This window comes from Pogona vitticeps, chromosome 1 (genome assembly GCF_051106095.1).
Source record: "Pogona vitticeps strain Pit_001003342236 chromosome 1, PviZW2.1, whole genome shotgun sequence".
NCBI classification, from domain to species: Eukaryota; Metazoa; Chordata; class Lepidosauria; order Squamata; family Agamidae; genus Pogona; species Pogona vitticeps.
In genome coordinates, this window is record NC_135783.1 from 298786140 (window position 1) to 298812209 (window position 26070).

A 26070-nucleotide genomic window follows, 5' to 3' on the forward strand; every position below is an offset into this window, starting at 1 on the left:
GGGATAATTTCAGAACATTTTAGTTACTGTGATGATTAATGTGGACAAGTTGAAAAGAATTACTTTTTCAACTACGTATAAGAACAAAGTATAGTTTGGGGACTTGATATAATACAATTGTAACTATTACTTTTTATAACTTAACTTTCTGAGCTTTGATTCTGGGGGAGATGAAGATCCACAGAGGGCTTTTAGCACAAACTCTCATTTGAGACCCACTTCAGAGAAATAGCTGTTATTCAGAACTTGTAAGTTAAGAGAACAGCCACACTCTTTTCCCATCTGAGCACTCTATGATAATAGGTTAAAACACACAATATCCGTTAGGCTCACCCATTCCAACATCTCTGTTGCTCCTCTAATATTTTGTGTAATAGCAATGAGTTTCATTTTATTGAACAAGTTAGTACAGAATCAGCCCCTACCAGAGCCACAGTCTCTCCACACACAAAAGGCAGCACTACTTCCAATTCTAATTGGAAACAGAAACACTTTGGGGTGAGTTCTATGATGATCCATCAATCCAAAGACATATACTGTGCAAAACCAAAACAATTCAGCTTCCTGAAGAAAGGCCTACACAAGGGTTATACAAATACTATGTCACACCAATTCTTCGAACTGAATTATTCTTCTGACAGATATCACCTAACTATATATCATGACTGATTCTAGCAGATATCATTTAAAATGGCAAATTCCAAAGAGAGAAAGAAAGAAGCCACCTAGCACATCCCAGGGATCTACTGCTGGGCAAACACAGCCACTGAGCTCATTAACAGGACATGGCATGATGTGTCTTAAAGGGCAACTCAATGGCTCACTGAGCAATTAAATCTCATGTCAGTTCCAAATGAGAATTTATCAGTGTCAGAAGAGTATCAAGTCTCAGCCCCATTTCTTGCTTCCCACCCCTAGCATTTTTGTTTATGGTGGAATATTGAGAACAATGGGAGTTGGAACGGACATCATGAAATATGCCATGGGAAAGGGGGTGAAAAACAGATTAAACCTCCCCTTCTTCTGGGAAATATGCAGAGAGAGAAGCTGTCTGTTAGCTGTCGAGTTTGCAAAAGATACCATCTTTGGGGATGGTGCTCTCTGCCAGCAGATGGAGTGCCCCAGGGGAAATGGTGGTGAAAAACACAGACAAGCTGCATCCATCCATCCATCATATTGCTCATTTCCACATCTCCAAGGCATAAACATAGCATCAGAGTGCAATGGGGGGTGTGGGGGTAGAGTGGTGAGAAAGAAGTGAGGAATATACAAACATACTTGCTTCCGTACCTTGATTTTCAGTTATATTAGGTAAATGTTTTTAAAAAAAAAAAAAAAAAAAGATCTGTGTGATATCTTGGCCTTGTTTGGTTTGCTTTTAAAATTGTCCTTTTTTGATTCTGAAAATATGAGTGCTCAAAAGTCTCCAGAACTGAACCTACAGGCTAGTGGATGTTCTGAGGTTTTGGTTGCATACATTCCTCTGCTAATGCCAAAACAACTTGAGATTTCAAGGCATAAATAGAACAAATTCTTTGAACTACAATTATCAGAATACCTTGTCAGCCATGCTGGCTCAGTTATTTTGGGAATGCTAGTTCAAGAGGAAGCCTTTCTCAAGTCTTCTTTCACCAGCCTTGTCATTCCCTATCACTGTGCTGTTCTCTTTGGCCCATGTCACCACACAACTCCGGTACCCTGCCTTTAGATGGTCAACATCTAACAGGATGCTGAATGGATAAGTATTTGGTCTAATCCAACAAGACTCTTCTTATTTTCAGGAGGAACATCCTGATCAAACCTGCTCTGCTGTTCTGACAATTTAATATTCTAGAAAGATGTGGGGTGTAATTGGACACTCTAGGGGCTAGTAGGCTTTCCTTCCAGCGAGGCCAACTAGTCTCATAAGATGAAAAGAAAGCAAGAATTAGTGTGTGCAGGGATTTTACAATTCCACCATAGACCGATATTATGCATTACAGCGGGAATGCAGGGTGTTTTTGAATTTCAAACTAGTTCTATATTTGACCTAAAGGAGTTTGACATCCCAAATCATACTGCCTGCATTAATTTTTCAAGTTAACAGCTTTTAAAAGGCTCTGTTTCTCTTTAAAGAATGTCCTTCAAATGGTGGCTTCAGCCCAGTAAAAGTAAAACCTATCTCTCTGGCCTTTGGAAGGTCATTAATTCATAAAGTCACTGTAACTTGGAAGTGACTTGATAGCTATAGCAACAGATATAGCTACAGCTACACCTATATAGTTCTAGTTATGGATAAAGAACTTATAGATGGAACTGTTCATGTCTTTCACTAAATGAACCGGACCCAAAAAATATATTTTTATCACCTTGGGTTGATCAGTAAGGTTAGAAAATGCTTTGAACATTGGGAGGATGCTTGGATTTAAGAAGATTTATATAATGGAGGTTATCTGAAAATAAGGAAGTCTGTCCATAGGGGAGTGGCTATAGTGGCCAAAGCTAGTTTGTTCATTTCCTCCTGCCATGAGACACATAAATTCTACATACAATGGGGTGGGTATCTTTGGCCCATCAGAATGACTACACAACAACAACTATTGCTATTGTTTACAGAACAAAATCTCCTAAGATGAATATCAAACAGGGGTTTTAGAAGTCATTACCAGGTATGAAATGTCAGCATCCTTATTGTTGGCCCTGTATAATTGCCAATCACATTGTGTCTGCTGCTGTTATTCTGCGCCAGGTGTTCCTTCGCCTACTAACCACTGTCACTCTTACAGTACACAGTTTCAATGGAAAAGATCTGAATATCAAATGGAAATCATTACTAGGTGTGAAACACCACCCTGACTCTCGCAATTCGCAACTTACTGTATGACTACTAATCAAGCAACCATTGTCTCTTTATTTTGATGTCACGTATAAATGTATAAAAATTTGCCACGTAATCTCACTCTTATATCTGAAGACATGGACTTATCTATGAAAGCTCACATTAAAATATAGCAGTTAGTCCTTAAGGTCTTCCTTCCTTCCTTCCTTCCTTCCTTCCTTTCTGTTTTGCCTGATAAAATACAAACAGTCTTTAAGGTGCCACAATCTTTTTTGTCTGAGTGCTGGATCTGGGACCAGGAAAGCCAAATTCAAATCCCAGCTTAGTCACAAAGTTTACTTGATGTCCTTGGACTAAACTCTCAAGAAAACCTACCTTACAGGGTTGTTTCTGGCCTATAAGGGGAAGATGAGATCCATGTAAAGCAGCTGTGTACACATGAAGAAATGGCTTTCTATAACACATATGGGCTTCTGGTGATATTCTCATGAGACGGCTGTTGATTTTACCATCATTGATGGGGAAAAAATAACAACCCAGCTACAGAGGCACAAGAATACTACAGAAATCCCCCACAAGTGAAAAAAGATCATCTGAATTTTAGGGAAAAATGCAGAGAAAAGCAATGACAAATTACAGAAATCAGTGGAAAACATAAGGTATCATTTCCTTCAACAATATAGATAAAATGTTTTATTTATAGACAGAAAATATCTTGGCTTAACTTTCTTGTGGGCACACACAGAGTCTCTTTCTGTCATACACATGTATACACATCTAACAGCAAGTGCCAAACTAAGATGGTAGTTGCTTCCTAAACCCCTACTCTCCCATAAGGTACTGTTTTGTTTTATTGCTATAAGTCATGCTATAGTAAGGAATGAAATTCACAGCAGACATTGAAATTTTACTTTCTGGACCACATAATCCAGAATCCCTCAACCAGAATGGTCCCTGACAAGGGGGGAGGATATCTGGGAGTTGTAGTCAAAGTAACTAATTTACAAATCTCTGCTTCCTAATAAGTATGAATATATTAGTTTCCAGTGCATGCTTACTGAAGTGGAAGATCTATTTAATTTAGGAGAGTAAACCTGAGAAGGCTGATGATGCCATCAGCAGCAATGCTTTTTCAGAAATTAAAATATTTCCAACCTCTCTCTCTTGAAGATCTTGAGGCTCCCATGAAATCTTTATGTGCCCAGTGGGCTTAGGCACAGAAGCTTCTTAAAAATAAAAACAATCTACCCTTCAAGGTATTACAAGACTTCTGATTTCTCTTGCACTACTGTACATCAGACAACATGGCTACTGACTACATTACCTTTAATCGCAGAAAATCACTGTTGCTGGCAAAGTTATCCCAGTAGCAGTGATTTGTGATAATTAACAACTTCTCCTCCTGTCTCACACCCCCAACAGCTTCCCAAGGATGAAAGAGAAAGAACAGCAGCCTCAGGGACTTTTAGGAGAGAAATTGAAAATGTTTAATTTCTGGCAATGACATCAGCAGCCTTATGCAGCATAAGTTACCACAGCAGAAAGCCACAGAATTACTTCTTTGGAAAAAAAATTATTGTGTCTTTACTCTTGTCTGAAGCCTCTTTCCAGATATATAAATTGAAACTCTTCAAAAACAAAGCATGCACTACAACTATGTAAGCCTTGGGAAGAGAATACAAAATGGATGTTTCTGGAAGGCTCGAGTCATGGAATGACAGATCTGTAAAGCCCCAAGAGATATTGAGCTCAACCCTCCTATCAAAGCAAGGAAGTACAGTGAGAGGCATACTATCAGAGCTTTAAAAAGTTCCTTTCATGGGCTACAGCTCCCATAGTCCCCCAGTCAGCATTCATTCCAGCAACACAAGATTCCCCAATCATTTTTTCATTTGCTAATCTCTCAGTTCCTATTAAACTATGGATGGCTTCACTCATTAGCTAATTACGTGGAAAGGCTTCTTTCTCCTTGCAAACATTTGGCCCAAAAAGTGGCTGCACTTTTGGTCTTATGCTTCTGGTACTATAAGAACTATAAACTTAGGGTGTAATCAGACAGCTGCAAAGGCACATATCTGATCACTACAAAGGGTCACATTAAGGGAAGCAATCTCCCTGAAAGAAGCCCTTCTGTCTGAAAGCAAATCACTCCAGATCCAAAAAGTAAAATACCTACAGCTGAACCAAAAAGTCTAGCTTGGGCATGGATCAAGGTCAGGCTGCAGTGCATGTGTCATGTGATCACTGGGAAGCAGACCGTTCTAGACCGCTCCACAAGCAGTTCGAATTGTGATCTATTTGCTCTTGTGATCAGTCACATTCATAATTTTTGTTTAAAACAAAAAGTTAGAATCCTGGACAAGTGAAGGGCTATAAAAACCACTAGGTCATATGTATGTGTACAAGCTAGGCAAAAGCAGCCCATCTGGATAATACAACAAATGTGCCCACAGTGTCCCATGCCAATGCTACTTTGAACACATCACAGAAGACAAGGGAGATACACAGAAGGGGGATTAAAAGGAAGACGTTCATACTTTGAATTAACCAGGGACAAATTCAAGTGACATTGAGGGATCTTTTGAGAAATCACAATAGAAAATGAGTGTATGCAGGGACACTCAAAAGAACTTGAGCCTGGAGTAATTCGTACAACCAGCCATTCCCCAGTAGTGATAAGACCTACATTCTTCTTACACTCTGTGTGAGAATGTGATTCCTACCTGCTTCACAACTGAGGTGCCAGATGTTATATATAATGTCTAGGTTTTTTAAAAATAGTCAACATAGAAACAAACAGGAAGATTTATGGCAGAGACAATATGCAGGTGGGAAAAGTATACTTTGCATGCTCAGCAAGACTCTGAATAGAGGGGGGAAAGACAAGGTGTGGACAAGGTAACGTTCAAATCTCAGGAGTGTCCTCAGAAAAGTGCAGTGAAGAAAAGCTTTAGGTGGAATAACAGCACAAAGACTTGAAACCTCAGCAGCATACATGGAAGCCGCCCATTGCAAAAATCAGTAATAACAACCAAGAACAGACTTGTTGCCTCCCATGATACAATGGGAATTTGTCAGATTCAGTGGAAAACCTGGGAGATCAAATAAATCCAAATCCTGCCTGAGCCTATGGTCCTGAAAGAAGCTACCCGGCTCATGCCCAGTCTGAAAATAAGGAAACATTAAAAAAAAGAACAGGGGTTTTGAGGGTATCTATCTACTGAGAGGCCCTGAGCATCACACACAGGTCACCTGGACAGCTTCCCACCACAGTGAAAAGTATTTTATCTTTCTTCCTTCAAATTATGGAAAAATAAAATCATAAATGTGAATTTATGTATGTTGATAACATGTAAATCAGTGTCTTTTCTGTACTGTTTTGGGGGGATGACGTAGAAGTGGTTATCCTAATCAAATGTTTTCAACACGACCATAATGTATAACCCCACTTCCAATCCAAAAGGCAGGTACATATAAAAAATGAATAGCCTTACACTACATGTTGACAACCAAAGAAAATAACAGGCTTCAAAAGTCCACATCCACAATCTTGAAATCACTATTTCACATGATATGGCCAGGCCACATGCAGGACAGTTGTTCCTTGATTCCTGCATTGCTTCTTATAGGACCACACAGAGTACAAAAAGCAAAAGCAGACAAAGCTAGGGATATGAGACTCTTTCCATCTCAGTTTCCATAGGCATCTTTCAGTCTCGAGAGACTATGATAATGTGCTCTGAATAGAGGTCTTGGAACAGTGTCTAGTGCGGCTGGGAAGGCCAATTTGAGAGTGACAATCCCTTCCACACTGAAGACAAATACAATCTGTCCCCTCTCCAGCTCCCTGATTTTTCTGGTTTCAGGACTGCCTTTTTGCCTCGGCCTGCTGGAAAAGGGTCTCTTCAAATTGGGAGAGGCCATGATGCACCACCTGCCTCCAAGCTCAGATGTTGAGGTTTCCCATCTGTTGAGGTCCATTCCTAAGGCCTTCAGATCCTGCTTGTAGATATCCTTGTATCGCAGCTGTGGTCTCTCTCTGGGGCGATTTCCCTGCACTAATTCTCCATACAGGAGATCTCTGGGAATCCGACCATCAGCCATTCTCACAACATGCCCAAGCCAACACAGACGTCACTGTTTCAATAATGTATCTCAGTCTTGTTTCAGCAACTATCACCTGCATATTCCTCCCATCTTTGCTTTGTACTGGATTGTGGTTTTGTATTTTCTTCCTGCACCAAATTTTGTGCATATTTTCTACAAATTTTCCTAATGTTTGCATTTATTTACACATTTTATCTGATTGATGCAGCTTCTCCCTACTAATGCAAATCTGTGTGTGCCTGTTTTCCCCCCGATTATATCAATTTTAGCCCTTTGCATTTTAAAAGACATTGTTTTTGGTATGTTTCTTAATAATGCCCAGTAAGCCTCACAAGCTGCATTTCTTCTCATGATGAATCCTAGGAGGTCTGAGAGTGACTTCACAGTGACTGCTGAAGCTAATATTCTTCTCCACATTGATTTCTTTGGGAGACAAACCTCAGAATGGGAGTGTACGCCTATGAAAAGTGAAACACTATCTACCCTCTATCCAGTCAGCAGTATAAGCTATGGGAAGCAGAGACAATTCCCAACCCTCAACAAACTATTCTCATTGCCTCTGCTTCCCCTGACAAAAAATAGTCAAGATGGTGAGGGGAGGAGAAATCCCTCTGAGAAGAAAAGCAAATGATAATGAAGGAGGTGAGTAGTGGTCCTCTGAGTTTTCCCTCATTTGATTAATGATGAGCCAAGAAGCTGAGGGTTTGGGCTAAAAGATTGATGGCTTCAGAGAGGTTCCACATCACAGAGACAAATGACTGGTCAATCTGCCCTTGATGTGCAAAGAAATGTCTTTGCTAAACAGCCCAACCATATGCAAGCATAACATGCTCTTTCCTGAAAGACACATAAACATGAGACAGATGGGGCCACCTGGGGTGTCTAAATCCAGGACAGAGAAGGACAGAGAGAGGGCGCCAGCTCCTGTAGGCTCTCTGGCAAGGTCAAGATATCCATTCAATAACATCTGGTTGAGAGTTTAGTTATCCCTCCCGAACATTCATCTCTCTGCAGAACACATGCAATGCTGAGGTGTGTTGTTGGGGGAAGGAAGGCCTTTAGAAGGCAGAAAGATAATAAGCTCATCAATCTATGGTTATCTTTGGTGGCTGGGCATCTTTCAAGCTCTCCTTATAGGGACAGCAAAATGGAAGCTACTGTGCAATATGGAACAACAGAAATGGCACTGTTGACATCTTATTCCTATTAATGCATTCTGCATGTATCAAAGCAGTGGGAGACCTATTAAGATGCAAGAATGAATGACTGAAAAGAGAAGTTGGATATGCTTTGGTTCCAACCATCCTACTGACAGTATAGATGCCTTTAAGGCATCATTTCTGAGAAGGATGTGATTGAGTCTGTCCATTCAAATATGAAGAGTAGGAATTACAAGAATATATAATTAGACATAGATGAACTCACCCATCCCACAAAGTAATTTCATGGGCTTCATCAAAACTTTTACTCTCCCCCACTTACTTACATTTAGTGAGCTGCAGGGTATTTCCTGACCCATGACAATCCTGAGTACTAGCAGTAGAGTTGTGGCTAGGTGTGTAACTGGAGTTACAACTAAAATTTTATTCCCCTTCCCCCATAATGTTCTATCAAGGCGGTCTGGATTTATGGCAACATTTTCCATTGTTTCCTGGGTATAGAGTACGCAGAAGTTGCTTGCCATTCCCCTCTTCTGGAGGCATCCTGGGATTGTGCAGCTTGCCCAAGGTTCCACAGGATGTTTCTTGTTCCAGGAAGCATAGTGGGTAGTCAAACACCCAACCTTTGCCTCCACAACCAGGTACCCAGTACACTGATCTCCTAAGGCCACTGAAATGTCTACGTCCACTTCAAATGGAGTCAACTAGGGCTATGCCATTTGTTATTGTTTTTATGCCCACTCCCAGAATTCCCCAGGCAGAATTCTGAGAAAGCTAGCCCAGAGAAACATTTCTACGGACATTTACACATATTTACATTTTGCTCACCTGGACCTAATGTCTATCTTCATGGCTCCATGGCCGTCCTCAGCCTTGCTTCCTTTTCTTCATGTATGAAAAAAGAAGTTATGGCAGTCCTTCCCAGAAATCGTTGTTCTTTGGGAGGCACCATCCATAGAACCTAAATGGCAGGAAGACTACAATTTCCAGAAAGCATTGTGGCAACTCTCTCTTCTTTCTTTCTTTCTTTCTTTCTTTCTTTCTTTCTTTCTTTCTTTCTTTCTTTCTTTCTTTCTTTCTTTCTTTCTTTTTGGGGGGAGGTGAATTAACAACTGGAAGCAAAGCACAAGACAGCCAAATAACTTAATTGCAAACCTAATGTCACTGTTTTTGGTTTTCCTACTGCACCAGCACTTGAGAGAGGGACTTGAAGGATCACTGGTTGGATAAGCATTATTTTAATTTCCCAAGCATGATAAATGTCTTCTCTGATATTAAGAATCTTCCTTTTCTCATTGTTGTTGTGTTTAGTCATTAAGTCGTGTGTGACTCTTTGTAACCCCATGGACCAGAGCACGCCTGGCCCTCCTATCTTCCACTGCGTCCCGGAATTGGGTCAAATTCATTCTGGTAGCTTCGGTGACATTGTCCAACCATCTCATCCTCTGTCGTCCCCTTCTCCTCTTGCCTTCACACTTTCCTAACATCAGGGTCTTTTCCAGGGAGTCTTCTCTTCTCATGAGATGGCCAAAGTATTGGAGCCTCAGCTTCAGGATCTGTCCTTCCAGTGAGCACTCAGGGTTGATTTCCTTCAGAATGGATAATCTTGTTCTCTTTGCAGTCCAGGGGACTCTCAAGAGTCTCCTCCAGCACCACAATTCAAAAACATCAATTCTTTGGCGGTCAGCTTTCTTTATGGCCCAGCTCTCACTTCCATTCAATGCTCCTGGAAAAACCATAACTTTGACAATGCGGACCTTTTTCGGCAAGGTGATGTCTCTCCTTTTTAAGATGTTGTCTAGGTTTGTCATCGCTTTCCTCCCAAGAAGCAGGCGTCTTTGAATTTCGTGGCTGCTGTCTCCATCTGCAGTGATCATGGAGCCCAAGAAAGTAAAATCTGTCACTTCCTCCATATCTTCCCCTTCTATTTGCCAAGAGGTGATGAGACCACTGCCCGTGATCTTAGTTTTTTTGATGTTGAGCTTCAGACCATTTTTGGTGCTCTCCTCTTTCACCCTCATTAAGAGGTTCTTTAATTCCTCCTCACTTTCTGCCATCAGAGTGGTATCATCTGCATATCGGAGATTGTTGATATTCCTTCTGGCAATATTAATTCCGGCTTCGGATTCATCCGGTCCAGCCTTTTGCTTTATGTCTGCATGTAAGTTATATAAGCAGTGATACAATATACAGCTTTGTTGTACAGTGATGCCTCGCAAGATGAAAACAATTCATTCCGCGAGTCACTTCGTATTGCTAAAATTTCGTCTTGCGAAGTGCAGTTTCCCATAGGAATGCACTGAAATGTAATTAATTCATACCTATGGATGAAAAAAGTCAGAAAAGATTGGGGGGGAGAAAGAGAGACAGAGAGGAGGTGGAACAAGCAGGCAAAGTTACAAGGGTCCCTTTCACACACACCCTTTCCCCTAAAAAAGAGAAGCTGCTTCCTGGCTGATGCTCTGGTTTCTCCTTTGTGCAGGCTGGCCAAGAAGACCACGGATGGTGCTACTCTGGGTTTCTGAGGGGACTCGCTCTGTGCGGTGGTCGTGAGGGTGGAACTCTGCTAGGCAACCAGTGAAGCTCTCTTGTTCTTTCCTATGGCTATGCTTCGTCTTGCAAAGCACGGCCATAGGAAAATTTATCTTGAGAGGCACCAAAAAAATCACAAAACGCTTTTGTCTTGCGAGTTTTTCATTGTGTGGGGCATTCGTCCTGCGAGGTACCACTGTACTCCTTTCCCAGTTTTGAACCAATCAATCAGTTGTTCCATATCCGGTTCTAACTGTTACTTCCTGTCCCACATATAGATTTCTCAGGAGATAGATAAGGTGGTCAGACACTCCCATTTCTTTAAGGACTTGCCTTAGTTTGCTGTGGTCCACACAGTCAAAGGCTTTTGCATAGTCAATGAAGCAGAAGTAGATGTTTTTCTGGAACTCTCTGGCTTTCTCCATAATCCAGCGCATGTTAGCAATTTGGTCTCTATTAGCAATTTGGTCTCTATCCTTTTCTCATACTTGTAGTGAAAGCTATGATAACAAAGCCACTTCTTCTGCTTACAGTATGGTTATGGCTGCTGCATTTAAAATCTTAAGAACTTGTATTCTGAACTGATGCAATTCACATTTTCTTTCATCTTACAACATATGTTGCATTCTGTAAATTGATATGTCCTGCCCAGGATACTTTTGTATTTTCATTTTTATTGACAATATTATTCCTAAACCCAAAGACTCGGATGTATAAAGCTGCCATTATAAAAATTTAAGAAGCACTACAAGGGCAGTGAGATGGAAAGCCATCCTACTGTTCCAGTAGACCTACTCTTGATATGTGCCATAATGTTGCCACCAAGCCATGGCAGAATGACTATGAATTAGGAACTTCCAAAATATCCTGTCATTAACAGCTCTGCTCAACTCCTGCAACCTGAAGTCCAATATCTTTCCTTTATTGAGTCAATCCATCTCAGATGTTGCACTTGATCTCCTAATAAATGATATCCCACTAACTTTTTCCCAACTTGATACCCACAATTCCCTCCACCACCCATCCTAGAGCAGCCTGTTATGAAAAGTGCAATAGGTGGCAGGAAGTGTTGGATATTCACTTTCACAGCTTCACCCTTGCCACCATGTTTTTCAACAGAAACTGTTTAAATATATCTTTTTAATAAACAACTGGTTTTTATTTAAGAATTAATTTTTAAATAAGTTCTACTCTTCCTTATATGCATCAGACTAGCCAGGGGTTTGCTGTTTTAAGTGTTTGCATGTGAATGGAACAAGGAATGCCTTCCAGGCTGTCCTGCTCTATTTCGGACTTACTCACATCAATAAGGAATTTTTGCAAAGAAGCTGGAACTAGTGAATACAGTTGTGAAAGTAGCCATGACCGGGAATTGTGTTTTATCAGGTTGTCTGGTTACCCAACATTCAGTAACTGCCTTCAGCCAAACATAGTTACAGTGTCTTATTAGATGTTCCCCATAAACATAACGAGCAAGGCTGGAGTGAGTATCATTGGCTCTCTTTGTGCCCTCAGATAAATGAGCACAGGGGCTAAATATTGTCTTGCCTTCTCCAGCTCACAGTGCGAGCATCCCCTTTACCATGACATCATTGTTGGCTTTCTATTTTAAGTACTACTGATTCCTGGTATGAGTGCTGAAAGTGGCTGGGGCTATGGATACACAATGTCTGGTCTTTCTCCTTATGTGAGTGATGCTCTTGGAAAGGTGGCTGGCCTCACAAACCTTTGGTGTTCTCCGATAATTAATCAGAGGTATTGGACATGAGTAAACAGTTGCCCATTCCAGCTACCTGAAAGTTTTCTATCTGCCCTCCTGCCCACGCCATTTGGAAAAGCCATAAGGCAGCTGATTTTTTTTAAAGCAGCACACCAGTTTTTTTAAAATCTACTGCCCCGTATGAATTAATAGCAGTTAAGCAATTGAAGTAGGAAGTTAATGTTAACTATATGAAGTTGGATATACTTATGAGTGAACAGGTATAGGAATGTGGCACAATAGTGTTCATAGAAGTGTGTGGGTGTTTGGGGGAATTCAGATAAGTGATAACCCTTTTGATTACATGTCAATTCTAATTAAAATTCTCCAACTTGCTCTTTTTTCCAGGGGCCAAAAACATGTAGTGGTATACCTATGGATGATATCTTTGCCCTGGCAGGTATTTAGCTGTGTGTGTGTGTGGGGGGGTGTATTTGTGTGAAAGTGGGGTGAGGAAAACAGGGACAGGGTATGGAAAAATTGCATTGTGGGAGTGGAGGCAAATTTCCATTAGCATCATAGTCCCCATCAATGTTGATCATGGCAGACCATGAACAAGTGGCTGTGGGGGGTTTCAAAAATCACAAGGCATCTACTTACAGGTCTAGCTTTCTCCTCAGAAAACATTGGGTCTGAAAATGGAGGTATCGCTTCATTTATTTTATAAAATACCATAGGGGAATTATGGCTTGGCTACGTGTCCTGTATAATGACTAATTCACCCATGGATATATAAAATGACACTGTGATCAATATCTTAGGAACCAGGAAAACATTTCATATATGCTATTGTTAGAGAAATGCAGAATTTTATTTCATTAAACTTAAAAACTTTTAATTTTCTTCAATCTTATTGGTCTCTTTGGCCAATGAAACTGTTTAGAAGGTTGAAATATAATAATATTTAAATAGTGATTTTCTCCTCTTTGGTGCATAGTTGAAAGGAATAAGCCATAAATGATATTAAACTCTAGTTTGAAATGTTATGAGCCAAATTTTATGGATACATAGAGAGCAGCAAGAACTTTAAGATTATTTTCCTTTGTCCCCATCTATTATTCTCTTCTTTTCTGCTGTGAATGTTTTCAATCTTTATTCTTCTCCTGAGTAAACAGTTTATAGCCTCATAATCATTTTACACTAGGATTGATATTAAATAAGTTTTTACTCGTTTTCAATTCATTTCTATATTTTTCTACATTTTTTACTTGATGTCCCAATAAAATACAGGTTCTTTATGTTAAAACATTCAAATTTGACAAGTATTTTCTCATTCCAAATGAAATGTGTTTTGAAGAGTTTATGGAAACAGGCAAGAGAAGCAGGTTTGAGGTAAGAAATGCACGTGAAAAGAAGCAAATCATGTATTAATGTATGTCCTGGTTTGCCAAATCCTCTTTCATAATCCAGATATTATAGATCTAATAAAATGTTTTAGAGTTAATGAAATGATATTGTCACATCAGAATTATATGTGGAAAAAAAATTAAGTCCTGATAAATTGTCACCATGTTTGCCAATGTAAAACCAGCAATGTAACTTTCATCAGTGAATTGATGTAAGTTGAGAAATTGGCGTAGTTATTTCTTATCATACACCAATCATGTGACTCAGTACATACCATTCAGGGCTGTTTTTCACCATATCAAGTTTATGCCCAGAACTGGTACTAGAATGCTGTTCTCAGGGGCATTTTTGTGGGTGATTGTATCAATCCTGTCTTGCTGAGTGGAACAGTTGAATTTCATTGGGCTGCTGCATTCAGAAGTTACTTTCCAGGATGTTTTTTAATTTTTTGCCCAGAATGGGTACTACAATGTTGTTCCTGGGAGTGTTCTGGGCATTTTCCCTCTCTTTTTTTGGCAATACTGTCTTGATCTTCTGCATGGAATAGGTACTGGAATGTTGTTCCTCAGGATGATTTCTACCTTGCTGCACCTCTCTCATCTATTCATACATGTGTCGTGTATTTGGTTTGATTACCTTACTCAGGTAAGGTAAGGACACTATGTTCTATTCTGGCAGGTTTGGGAGCAAAAAAGTTTCATTAAAGAGTAAAAATTTGGGGGGGGTTGAAGTTTAAAATACTGTGTGAGAGAGTCAAATATTAGTTTGTGTTGATGTATCATGTGATGATGAGTTGAACAGAAGGGCAACGTGTTTTGTACAACAGACCATTATCTCATAGCATTTACAGGTTTGTTTGGTTTTTATTATTATTATTATTATTATTATTATTATTATTATTATTATTATTATTATTATTATTATTATTATTATTATTATTATTATTATTATTATTACTAAAACTCACTTTTGTACTTGCCTCAGAGAAACAGGGAATAAATACTTTTTTTTAAAGTGTGGATTTTAAGAGTAACTTTTTATGGGGAATTTGATACTGTAACAGTAACTAATCATTTTTTAAAAATCTTATACCTTCTAATAGTCTTAGATATAATATTCTTAGAACTGCAGAGCTAGAAGGACCCTATGGATCATCGAGTCCAGCTCCTGTCAAGGAGACACAGTGAGGAATCAAATTCCCATCCGGAATCCAAAACCACTGAGCTAGTGGCTCCCAAACTGTGCACCATGGCACCCTGGAACACCACCAAACCCAACCAGCACAGTGGAACCCTCAGAATGACTTCCATGGAATCTGCAGAGGTACTACTCAGGCCAGGCTTCCCCCTCCCTTTTCTCTCCCCCTCCCAAGTACTGTATTAGGGAAGTGATGGTCAGCGGCCAGTAAACTACAAGAGTCATAGGTTCAACCACAGCACTGAGCTATCTAGCAGTTTTACGATGGGTGCCAATTCAAGCAGGTGGTTAGCTACAGTTTAAAAACTAATAATTTCAAAATAGATCTGAGTGCATGTTTCTTTCCTTCCCAGACAAAATCACAAGCTAGCACTTAAAAGTGACAGCTCCACCAATATTAACTACATACTTAGGCCAAAACGTTACACTGACTGATCTTTTCCAGCTACACATGGCTATTTTCCATCTGCACCTTTGGCACACCAGTCAGAAATTCAAGTTTTGTAAATTGATATTTATTCCATATGCAAATTGTCCTCTGACAGGATATCAGTTTTAAATGAAAGCAGAATCAAATCCTATACACACAAAAATCCTGTAATATTACTCCCTCTACTGGCTCTAAAACAGTAATCTTCAATACTGATTCAAAGAAGGAAATGTTTTAAATTAAACTGTGACTTTTAAAAACTGGAGCAATGAGAGATATCCATGATGTTTCATCATTTACTAAAGGAAAAAAAAATGCACTGAAAACAATAAAGCATCACTAAAATCTGTTGTGAAGTGTCAGCTTTGCCAAAGAGTTGTACTTAAGGATTTTAAATGAATATGGGACAGTCAAAATTTTCTTCCTCCATAGTTCAAATAACCAATGTTCTTAAAGGTACTGTGATTTTTTTAAAATCCAACTGATGCCAGAAACCTGATTATAACTATCACAGCTGCTTCAGACAGTACTTTTTTTAAATGCAGGAATGATCACAGCTTGGCTGGGAGATTCTAGGATTTACAACCCCAAAAGGGAGGACTCTAGCAGCGTTTAGGATTAGCAAGATAGGCTTAAGGCTTTTAAGTAACATTCCAATGAAGAAGATTGACTGAGAAACAGAGAATTCTTGAAACAATTGATTGAACTGTGGACATACCCAAGTGAGAGAAACACCCAGAGGGGGCCAATGTCTTCCCGGTCTTTTCACAATTTGGGGATGCACGTGACATCATTGCATTGTGCACAAGCCACTGCCAATGACATCACTGTGGAGGCAATGCTGTGCAATGTGATTTCAGCCAAAGCCTAATTCAAGATGACTTACCTCCAAGAGTTGTCCATTATTACTTATTCCTCCACTGTTAATGTCCCTGAAAGTGTTGTTGAGAATGCTAAAATGTTAATTTGGCTTCATCCCCCAATGATCTATCTGCTTCAATAAGCATAACAAGGCCATGTGGCTGGAGAAGGGAAAATAAAATCCATTCAAAGGGACATGTTAGAAATTGATTAACTGGTTTGTTTGTACTGTGGGAAAACAGAAGAAGAAGAATGACTTGATCAGAGTCCCCCAGGGCCTCATTTTGCCTGCTCTTGCTCTACGTGATCTCTATGGCTTTGGCCTGAATTGATAAAAGGCATGGTGTGTGAAGCTCCCTGCTACAGACTTATTTCTATTTCAGTCCTTTAAAATCTCCCCCCTCCCCATAGGCCACGACCCTATTCTGTCCTGAACCTGCAAAAAGTTACGTTAACTCTGGTGCTGATCTAGATGGGAGATTCTGGAATTGTAGTCAAAAAGCAACGCTGCAAGGCTCTGAATCCGACCTATCCATATTTCAAAAGCTCCTGGCCATCTTCTCTCCCCTGGTCTCTGTTCATGAAGCCACCTGCAGTCACCATTATTGCTACAAGGTCTTGTCTTCATGTCTTGTGTCAGGAACAGACGATCCTTATTAATGTCTGGAAAGGGGAATGAAGTAAAATCACCGCATTCTCTGTCACAGTGGCAGGTGTGAATGGGATGCTAAGTACTGTAACTATTTCCCTCACCTCCATTGTAAGATTTTTCCGAGCTTGTAGATTAAATTTAAACTATCAGATACAGGGACCAGTCGCACAATGTGGGTTGCCAGCACCTGTGGCAAGACAAGTATTGTCGGGTGTGGGTCACGTGCTGGCTCTGGGATGCAACTTGAGGGCAGGGAAGAGACGCCTCTGGGCTGGTGCCATGAAGCGGCAGTGGATCTGTTCGAGGTCCATACTGGCGGTGGCAGCAGGCCTGGCCTCCCTGGCAGCTCAGACTCAGACTGCTGAGAGGAAGAAGCAGAATATGAGGACCGACTGTGGGAGTACACCGGGCAGGGTGGCCTGCACAGCTATAATAATTTTGTGCCCAAGGCAACCACCCCTGTAGCCCCTCCTCCACACCACTGACAGGGACACGGGCCCAGAGAGCCCTTTGATTTAGAGGAGGAAGTTACTTCTTTGGAATACAGTTCCAAGAATGCCCCAGGACAGTTACATTTCAATAAGCTTTGGTTCAGAAGCAGCAGAATCACAAGGCTGGACTGAGCTATGTGTACCTATATAGGCAATAGTGAATTTTTGTGAAAACAAAAGAACACAAAACATAAGGAAACTAGCACTTTGGAACAACCCTAAACTTTTGCAAAGCCATTTGCAGATCTTTATGGGATTTCTTACACACATTGCCACACTAAAAATGCATATCTTGCTATACCTCATAAAATGGGCAAGGTTATTAGTCTGTGTTTTTATGATAACAAAAATGTCCACAGCTTTCTAAGACTCTTCCAGAGTCAACCATCTATTGCAAACACCTTTTGCCCAGCAAAACAAATGAAATTTCAGAAGCTGTGCTGAATGTGTGGAATGAAACCAAGAAATCTCTGCGTGGACAGAGGTTACTCTTGCACGCGTACATACACACTCCCCTGTTATGCCAAACTGGCTGTCAAATAATACCAGGACTGAGCCCCGCCTCCATGACAGATAGCTGTGGTTGCAAATGCTAAAGCCAGCTAGATTTTGTTTGGAATCAGCTGAGGGCAACATGGGACAGAAGTGTTTCAGTTAGGCAGTTACAAACCACACAAAAAATATTTTCGTTCCTCAGATTAGCAATCCTCTCTGTTGGAGGCTGTCATCTACTATCTTTTAGGGGTGAACATTTTTCTTTCTGCAGTATATGGTTTATGTAAGGATGCACGGTTGTTAACTCTCCCTGATTCCACCATCTTTCTTCAGTGACGTTTCTTAATAAGAAACAGGTGCTGGTTCCTCTTTAGTTCAGTTCAGCATTATTGCTTATAACCTTGGGTTGTCACAATGTAGAATAGAAAATATGGCTATTGTATAACTACCAGAACTCTTAAAAATTAAAGCAAATTAAATGAGAAGTAGTAGAAGCACTACTTTGGGTGCCAGACATGGGAAGGTATACTTGGATTATATCTGGCTGTTTTGAGGTTTTTTAAGCCAGATCCTTAGTAGTTTCTGCTGCTGAAACCCCTGTAATTGTCCTCATAGAAAATGATTAATTATATCACTGCAAGAGTTCCATACTGTGGACAACTTTCACCAGGATAAGAGCCTCGCACTGTATAGTAACTTTGCCCCCTTTCCCACCTATTACCCTTCAAACTAAACTCCCCCAACCACTCCTGGATGACCTTGTAATCAATGGAATTGATTACAGTACTGCCATTTATTCACATCCTACTTTGCATACAGGGATCACTGATCCTGTAAACAAATATTATTCTGCCAGGATACACATGCAACCCCACCTCATCCTTTCTCTGCCTCCCTCATGAAACATACCCTCATCTCAAAGGCTGTAGGGAGGATGGCAGAGGAGAAGAAATGGACAACTGATTCCTAAACCATGCCAGGAAAAGCCATAGATAAGTGGTCACAAGCAGAGGAGGAAAGGTGACAGGAGTGGAGGAAGAGAAGTAGTACCCCACATTCAGTACCAAGGAACAAGAAGGTGTGTGTGTACAACCCTCTGGGCAGAACTGCTGTTCACTGGAGGGGGATGTTCCAGATGACCTGCTATACAACACTGAAGATGTCACTGCCCACATGAAACAAAAATACACATATTCACACATGCCAAAAAATGAAGTAAAGCAAAGCAATAATCATAAAAATGCCATAGACCCTTCTAGGGGAACAAAGTACATCAAACAACCATGAAAAAAGACCAGAAATGGTCATGATTAGCTCTAAGTCATGTGGCTGGTGGAAAATAAAACAAATTTAACTGTGCCAATTCTGATACAATTGACAGAGTATAATGCAATGTAGTTATCTAATGAATCAAAGCCATGCAGCTGAGCTAACAAACAAAATAACGGAGGTGCTCATGGAAAATGCATTCACCTGAATAAATTTCTTCTTTACATTATGGCTCATCTCATTCAACAGGGTGCCCCAATCCTGTGTCTATCTTCTTGAGGGGCTGAGGGATGGCCATGGGGAGGAGTACACAAAGGAGCTCCCTTATCAATCCAGTCAAATATATCTATAGGTAGGTACAAGTAAAATAACAAACCCAATATTAGGCATGGGGCTTGTGGAATTCATGGACTACAACCCCCGGATGTCTGCAGGAATTCCCTCAGTCAGACTTCTAGGAGTTTAATCAAGAAATCAACAGACTTCTAGGAGTTTAATCAAGAAATCAAAGTCTTTATAGGTGTTTTCAAGTTCTTAAGCCAATGAATGCAAATTTGTTCACAAATTCCAAAAATCCCCATGCCAACCCAATGCTATTTAGTTTCAGGCATAACTTGAAAATCCCATTGAACTACAGTGGGGTCTCTACTTAAGAACGTCTCTACTTAAGAACAATCCAACTTAAGAACAGCTCCATTTGCTAAATTTTGCTTCTACTTGAGAACAGAAATCCAAGATAAGAACAGGAAAAAAACCTTTCCTGCTCTTTTTTTAACCTTAGGTCATCTTAGGTTAAAAAAAAAATTCTCCCCATAGTGGTAGAGTACGTATTAACCAGCTTTGCATTAGTTCCTATGGGAACTAATGCTTCAATGTACAAACGCACCTCTACGTAACAAAAAAACAGCCAGAACGGATTAATTGGTTTTCAGTCCATTCCTATGGGAAATTTTGCTTCAACTTAAGAACATTTCAACTTAAGAACACCATTCCAAAACGGATTAAGTTCTTAAGTAGAGGTTCCACTGTACCTTCCTTTTTTAAAAATAATTGAAGTGATAATTATAACTTTAAAAAAGCACACATAATCAACTATATCTTTATCCTGTCATAAGTGCAGTGGTGTAACCCAGAGGAGCAAATAACTAATAATTAGCAAATTTGTGGCTGTACAAATTTGCGGCATCCATGGGGAATTGGTCCCAAGCCCCCACCCCCCACCTCAGACATTGAAAGATGTGGAATTAGCAAATGGTATACATAGTCTTGTCTCTGGCTCCTTCTGGCAGCTAGTTTTAAATACAGTGCACCATGAATTTTCTGTGGGTTTTTAACTTAATATTTTCAGGCAGTGAATAAGTGAATCCGCAGATGCTGATCCAGCAGATGGGGGGGATCCTGCTGTATTCCTAATTGCATGCTGAGTTGTGCAGCTCTGGTGCAACTAAGAATTCAATCAGGGACTTGTTAATAAAGAACTATTCACTGCTCTAAGTCATACCACTGTACTTATGCTGGTGTAAATATTCAGTTGGATTCTGTTCACAAGGATAAAATCTAACAGTTGAAACAATCAAGCTTCTACGATACAAACTTCTGTATTTGTTTGCCTTATAAAATCTGGCACATATCAATTTACCATTCTGTTGGAGAATATTTCTGTCCCTACCCTTAAAACCTAATTTTTGCTATTTCTCTCTGGGAGACAAAATTGGTAAAGAAAAACAGACTTTTCGATCCTTGTAGGTGAGTAGGCAATTCAGACTAGGTTGTTGCACAGTCTGGAAGCATTCTGTTCAATTTCCACATCAGCCTTCCTTTAAAAAAAAAGCAGTCAATGCCCTGATAAGTGACTGGTAGAGAAACAAATACTATCAGGTGCCTCTGAAAAACAGCAGTTCTTCATCTTGGATACTCTCACAGATGAAATCTGCTCAGCTGTAAAAGTGAATCTGAAGATGGAAGAGGAAGGGCTTCAGCTACCAGAGGGTTGGGGAATACTGTCCTTGCACCATTAAAAAAAAAGATCACAAATCCTACAGATTGGCTGACTGCTAGGACCTATTAACTCCTTTAGTTTATCAAAAGCTTTCTACATCTGCCCAAGGAGTTAGAAGGGCAATGCAAAAACTTCTGCAGGACTGTTTTTAAAGCACTTTTACCATGTCCCCTAAAAGTCCTCTCTCCAACCTTTTTTAAAGGAGCCGAGCAGATGACAGAACCCCCCCCACAAAGTTTATTAACAATATGCTAATGTTCATTCATCTTTCTTGTAGGAGGTGTAGTCAGGTGCTGTTGGGATACAATGGTTAAAAAAAGTTCCCACTGAATGATGAAACACATTGGATGTCTTTGGGTGAATCCCGTTCCTTCGCCATCTAACCTATCACAGAGGGTTGTTGGGAAGACAAGGCAGGGGAAAGTAGAGTTACATAATTCCACATTGAGTGCAGTGGATTCATAATAGTTAATTAATAGAGTTGGACTCCCATATCCGCTTGATCAGTATCCACTGTTTCACTTTTCCATAGTTTGCCTTATATACAACATACAATGGTGTCCCCTTTTAGCCTTTGTTCCACTCCTTGTACATTGTATATAGGATTCCTTCATATCCTTGGATTCAGGCACAAGTGGTAGATTGGTTGTGGAATTGATCTTCTGTGGATATTGGGGTCCTACTGTAAATAAATAAACAAACTAAAGAAGTACCTTATTCTTCTACTCCTCTCCCTTTCACTGCAAATTAACAACAATAAAAAAACAATACCACCACATTTCACTCGTACATTTTCAATGACTCATAAAAACAGAATGGGACTGTGAAGCCCACATTGCTCTTTCAAGCTGGAAGATAAGTGCAGGCCTGATTCCTGCAATATTATTCAACATGCCTTTACAAACCAAAACTAACGTAACACTGCATTGCTCTGGATCATGTCATCTTACCATATTAGAGGATACAACTCTCTCATGATACCACTGTGAAAGGCCACTCCAAAATAGCTACTTTGCATTTGATTCTCTAGGATAAGTCTATAATTACTGCTAAATATGTACAGAGAGACAAACACTCAAATGAAATGGTTGATCATGGGGGGGGGAGAATGACAGTGTTTCTGAGAAATTTGCCATATAAAAAAACCTCTCAAAACCTCTGTGTCATATACAGAGCACGCGCGCGCACACACACACACACACACACACACACACACACACACACACACACACAAACACACACACACACACTGTATAGCTGGAACAGAAAAAAGTGGAAACATTAATGTGAACATGTTTTTATCTACACTTAAGTGGTTCATTAAACTGCATTATCTCTACATGTCTAAGACATCAAGTGCTTAATATCGAAGCAGGACAATCACGATACAACTATCAGGTTGACATTTAACATATTGGAAATGCATTTGTTACAGTTAGATTTATTACACAACTGTGTTACCGGCCTTGTTTGGCCTTGATTATTGACCATCTGGTCATTTCAGATGACTAAGCCAAATAAAATTCCCAGATACAGATATGTTAAATTTTGCAGTGATTTTGAACACTTAAACACTAATTTCCTGGCTGATCTTTATTACAAGTGGATAAAATGGAATTTGAACAAGTTAAAAAAACAAACTACCAAAATAGTTTGTAACTAGAACTAGACACTTGGACACACCTGAAGGAACTTTTCACATTTATAGGCCATCAGCAGAGCCAATATTGAAAACATGAAAACCACGAGCCAACTTGAGAATCTTCTTCCCTCAAGAGGTACTATGAGTACAGTACTCTCTTCTTGTGATTAATATACAGTACATAAATACTGCAATTCTGCCTGGTATACATAACAACTATGTTTGGGATGGAGACGATTTTTGGGTTTTTGTTTTCTTTGGTATAAGTTCAAAATAAGATAAACACCTGACACAACAGATTTGGGCAAAATTCTCCCTCCATATAAAAAGTTAGGCAAAAATAGAGGGGAAAGGCCAGAAGCCCTGGGAAACATGCTTGGGAGATGCCTTCTGACCTATGAACTTAGAAAAGAAGAGAAAGGAAGCAGGGAGGGGAGCACCTACCAGGTTTAATTTCAAGCAATTTCAGCCTGGAGTCTTCAGGAGGATGTAAACGTCTCTTTTTACGCCAGCAACGAGCAGGATATGTATAGAGCTGACCTGGTGCAAGTCCTGGGGGGTTAAAGGAAATAAAAATAAACACATACATTTTAATTTGGTTATAAAATGATAATTTGTTTGCTAAAATCCTGAGCTGCTGATTTTCACATCCAGAATTATGCTCCAGGTGAACCCTGATACAGTTACGTAATCTGATGAGCCCTATTTGAGACTTTTCCTCTTCCTAACATTCTCAGAGCAACAAGCTAGCCACATGCCTTTCAGATAGGGAACACATTTAATTTTTGTCTCATTTTGGGTTAAGACAGGACATCTCAAAAGTGTAAGAAAATGTGCTGAGGATTCTTAATCCCATGAAGGAGAACATACCACTAATTTATTTATTTATTTATTTATTTATTTATTTATTTATTTATTTATTTATTTATTCATTCATTCATTTTTATTTATTTATTTATTTATTTATTTCTACATACATACATACATACATACATACATACATACATACATACATACATACATACATACATACATACATACATACATACATACATACCCCGCCTATCTAGTCTACTCGACCAATCTAGGCGGCTTCCAGTATAGGATAAAACAATAAAACACAAGAACATTACATAATCATTTGATACAGTTACAATAAAATAGAGTGAGAAATAAGAAGGAATAGAAAAGAAATCAGGTATTGACTGGAGTGAAGGCCTGGATGTACAACCATATTTTTAATTGGGTTTTAAAGATTCCCAGCATAGGGGCCGCACCAATCTCTGAAGGGAAGTTGTTCCAGAGGCGAGGAGCCACCGCCAAGAAGGCCCGGTTTCGTGTCTTTTCCTTCCGGGCCTCTCTCAGCGTCAGGCTCTTCAGCCTCACCTCCTGACTCGCACGGGTGAGCCGGATAGACCTTGGTGGGAGCAGGCGTTAATGTAAGAAAATTAATGTAAGAAAAAGACATTAAGCACTTTTTAAAAACATTGTGCTTTGAACAATTTTGGGAAATAATTCTCTGCTTACTTTTCCACAAATGGAAAACACCCGGCTCAAGCACAAAATAACAGACTGATTGGTTGCAAATGTGCAGAGAAAGCATCTAAAGCTTCTGTTTTTTTAATCATCCATGCAACAAGGCAACAGTTATTAACTTAATTTTTAAAAAATCAGAGCAAGATTCAAATTCTCTCCAAGCCTACCATCAACAACCTCATCAGTTTCCTGCTGTAAAGAAAAAGTGCTTTCTAATTTAGTACATGACATGAAGTAAGTCATCATTTACCTCCCTGCTTAAAGACCATGTGGTGCATCCATCCCATTTTTCTTTTCCTGCTTCCTTTTTAAAAAAGGTTTTGCCTGATAAAGAGATTGAAGAACTCTGAAAGTTTGCATATGTTTTGCGCCTTTTTAAATAGTCCTAAGGTACTCTTAAAATGTGGTTTTGATTTCTTTTTCTTATGTCTAGTATGGCTACCCTTGACTGTTATATCCTCTCTCCTCCTTTCACATGAGGTTCATCATATCATTTGGCAATGATAGCCTTCTGGAGCTATTCAGCACCTTTCCAGATAACAGCTGTATGTGTTGACACAGGATACAGAAAATCTGCTCTGGAATGCCAAGTGCCGGCACCATCCAAATGCAGGCTGAGTAACTGTGCCCAAGATGGATCTTCAGCATGAACTGTACCACTCAGCTGCAAAAATGGAGTAGATACAGAACACACAGAGCAGTTCTCAGCCTGTGGAGTGCATTTATATCTGTCGATGAACCATCTTGCAGAACTAAATAATAATTCTGCTAAATAATCCTCTCTGTGTGAATAAACATTTTCCTCAGTATTTGTTTTTCTCGTCATGGAAATTACTTGTGAGAACCCTGGTGAGCGAAAAATGTGGCATGTGAAGCAACACTAAAGGCTGCTGGCATGGAGAGTGTGATCACAAGGAAGGAAGCATCTGTCACAATCATGGCGCTCTGAAGTTTAATGCAGAAACAACCTAGATTTAGCTTTCCTCGTGGGGATGGGACGGCGGGCAGGTGAATTGCCGCATTTTGCACAACCCTATACTAAGCATAAATACAACAACTCGTTAAAAAGCCCTGACAAGTTTGTTGATTGTCACAAAGGCATCCTTTTTGGAAATTGCTCTTGTATGCATAATTACAAGAGTGTATGCACATAAAATCCAAAGAGAATGTCAATCAATAATTCAATTTATAGTATCAATAACATAATAACCCACAATTGAGGAGGGTGTTAAGGTTAAAGCTAAAACATAATAATGAAGAGACATGAGAATACAATACTGTACCTAGTAAAGCAATCTGGAATTTTTGATTTTAGATACCTCACAGGGCACTGGATATGAACTAGTGAATTGTGGCATGATCTTAATAGGCAAAATGCTTCTGCTTCAGATACATCATGTACACTAGAATGTTTATCAGTATACATGGATTGAAGTATTTCAGAGGAAAAACTAGGTTAATAAGGAAAGATTTAAAGATTACAAGAAAACAGGAAGAAGTTCTATTAGCATGGACCCACATTTGTTGGGATATCAAAATGTAAATACTAACTGCAGTTGTTATCACAGGAAGGACAGTTATTTTTCACAGTCCTGTTTAAAGTAAAAAATACAATAGGAAGTTTGTTGATAAATGTTATTTATGTCTCTTCGGATTCTAATTCTCTTCTAAATCTTTTCACGTATAGATACCTTAAGGTCAGAGATAAAACACTGAGAGAGTCTGGAATGTGCCTTTCTCATACATTTCTAGTTTTAATGCCCCATGTTAAAAAA

The 26070-nt window shown here is 39.6% G+C and overlaps 1 protein-coding gene across 7 annotated transcripts in view; it reads right to left on the minus strand.

Moving 5' to 3' along the window:
• The window catches only part of DPF3 (double PHD fingers 3), a 233396-nt gene that overhangs the window by 94978 nt on the left and 112348 nt on the right, over positions 1-26070 (minus strand). For all 7 annotated transcript variants that reach the window (XR_013543815.1, XR_013543814.1, XM_020788476.3 and 4 more), the window contains exon 3: positions 23204-23311. Coding sequence is in view for 5 of the 7 variants with exons in the window: in XM_020788476.3 (XP_020644135.1) it covers positions 23204-23311 (108 nt within the window). In the remaining 2 variants the exon portion in view is untranslated. The remainder of the gene's footprint in view (positions 1-23203; positions 23312-26070) is intronic.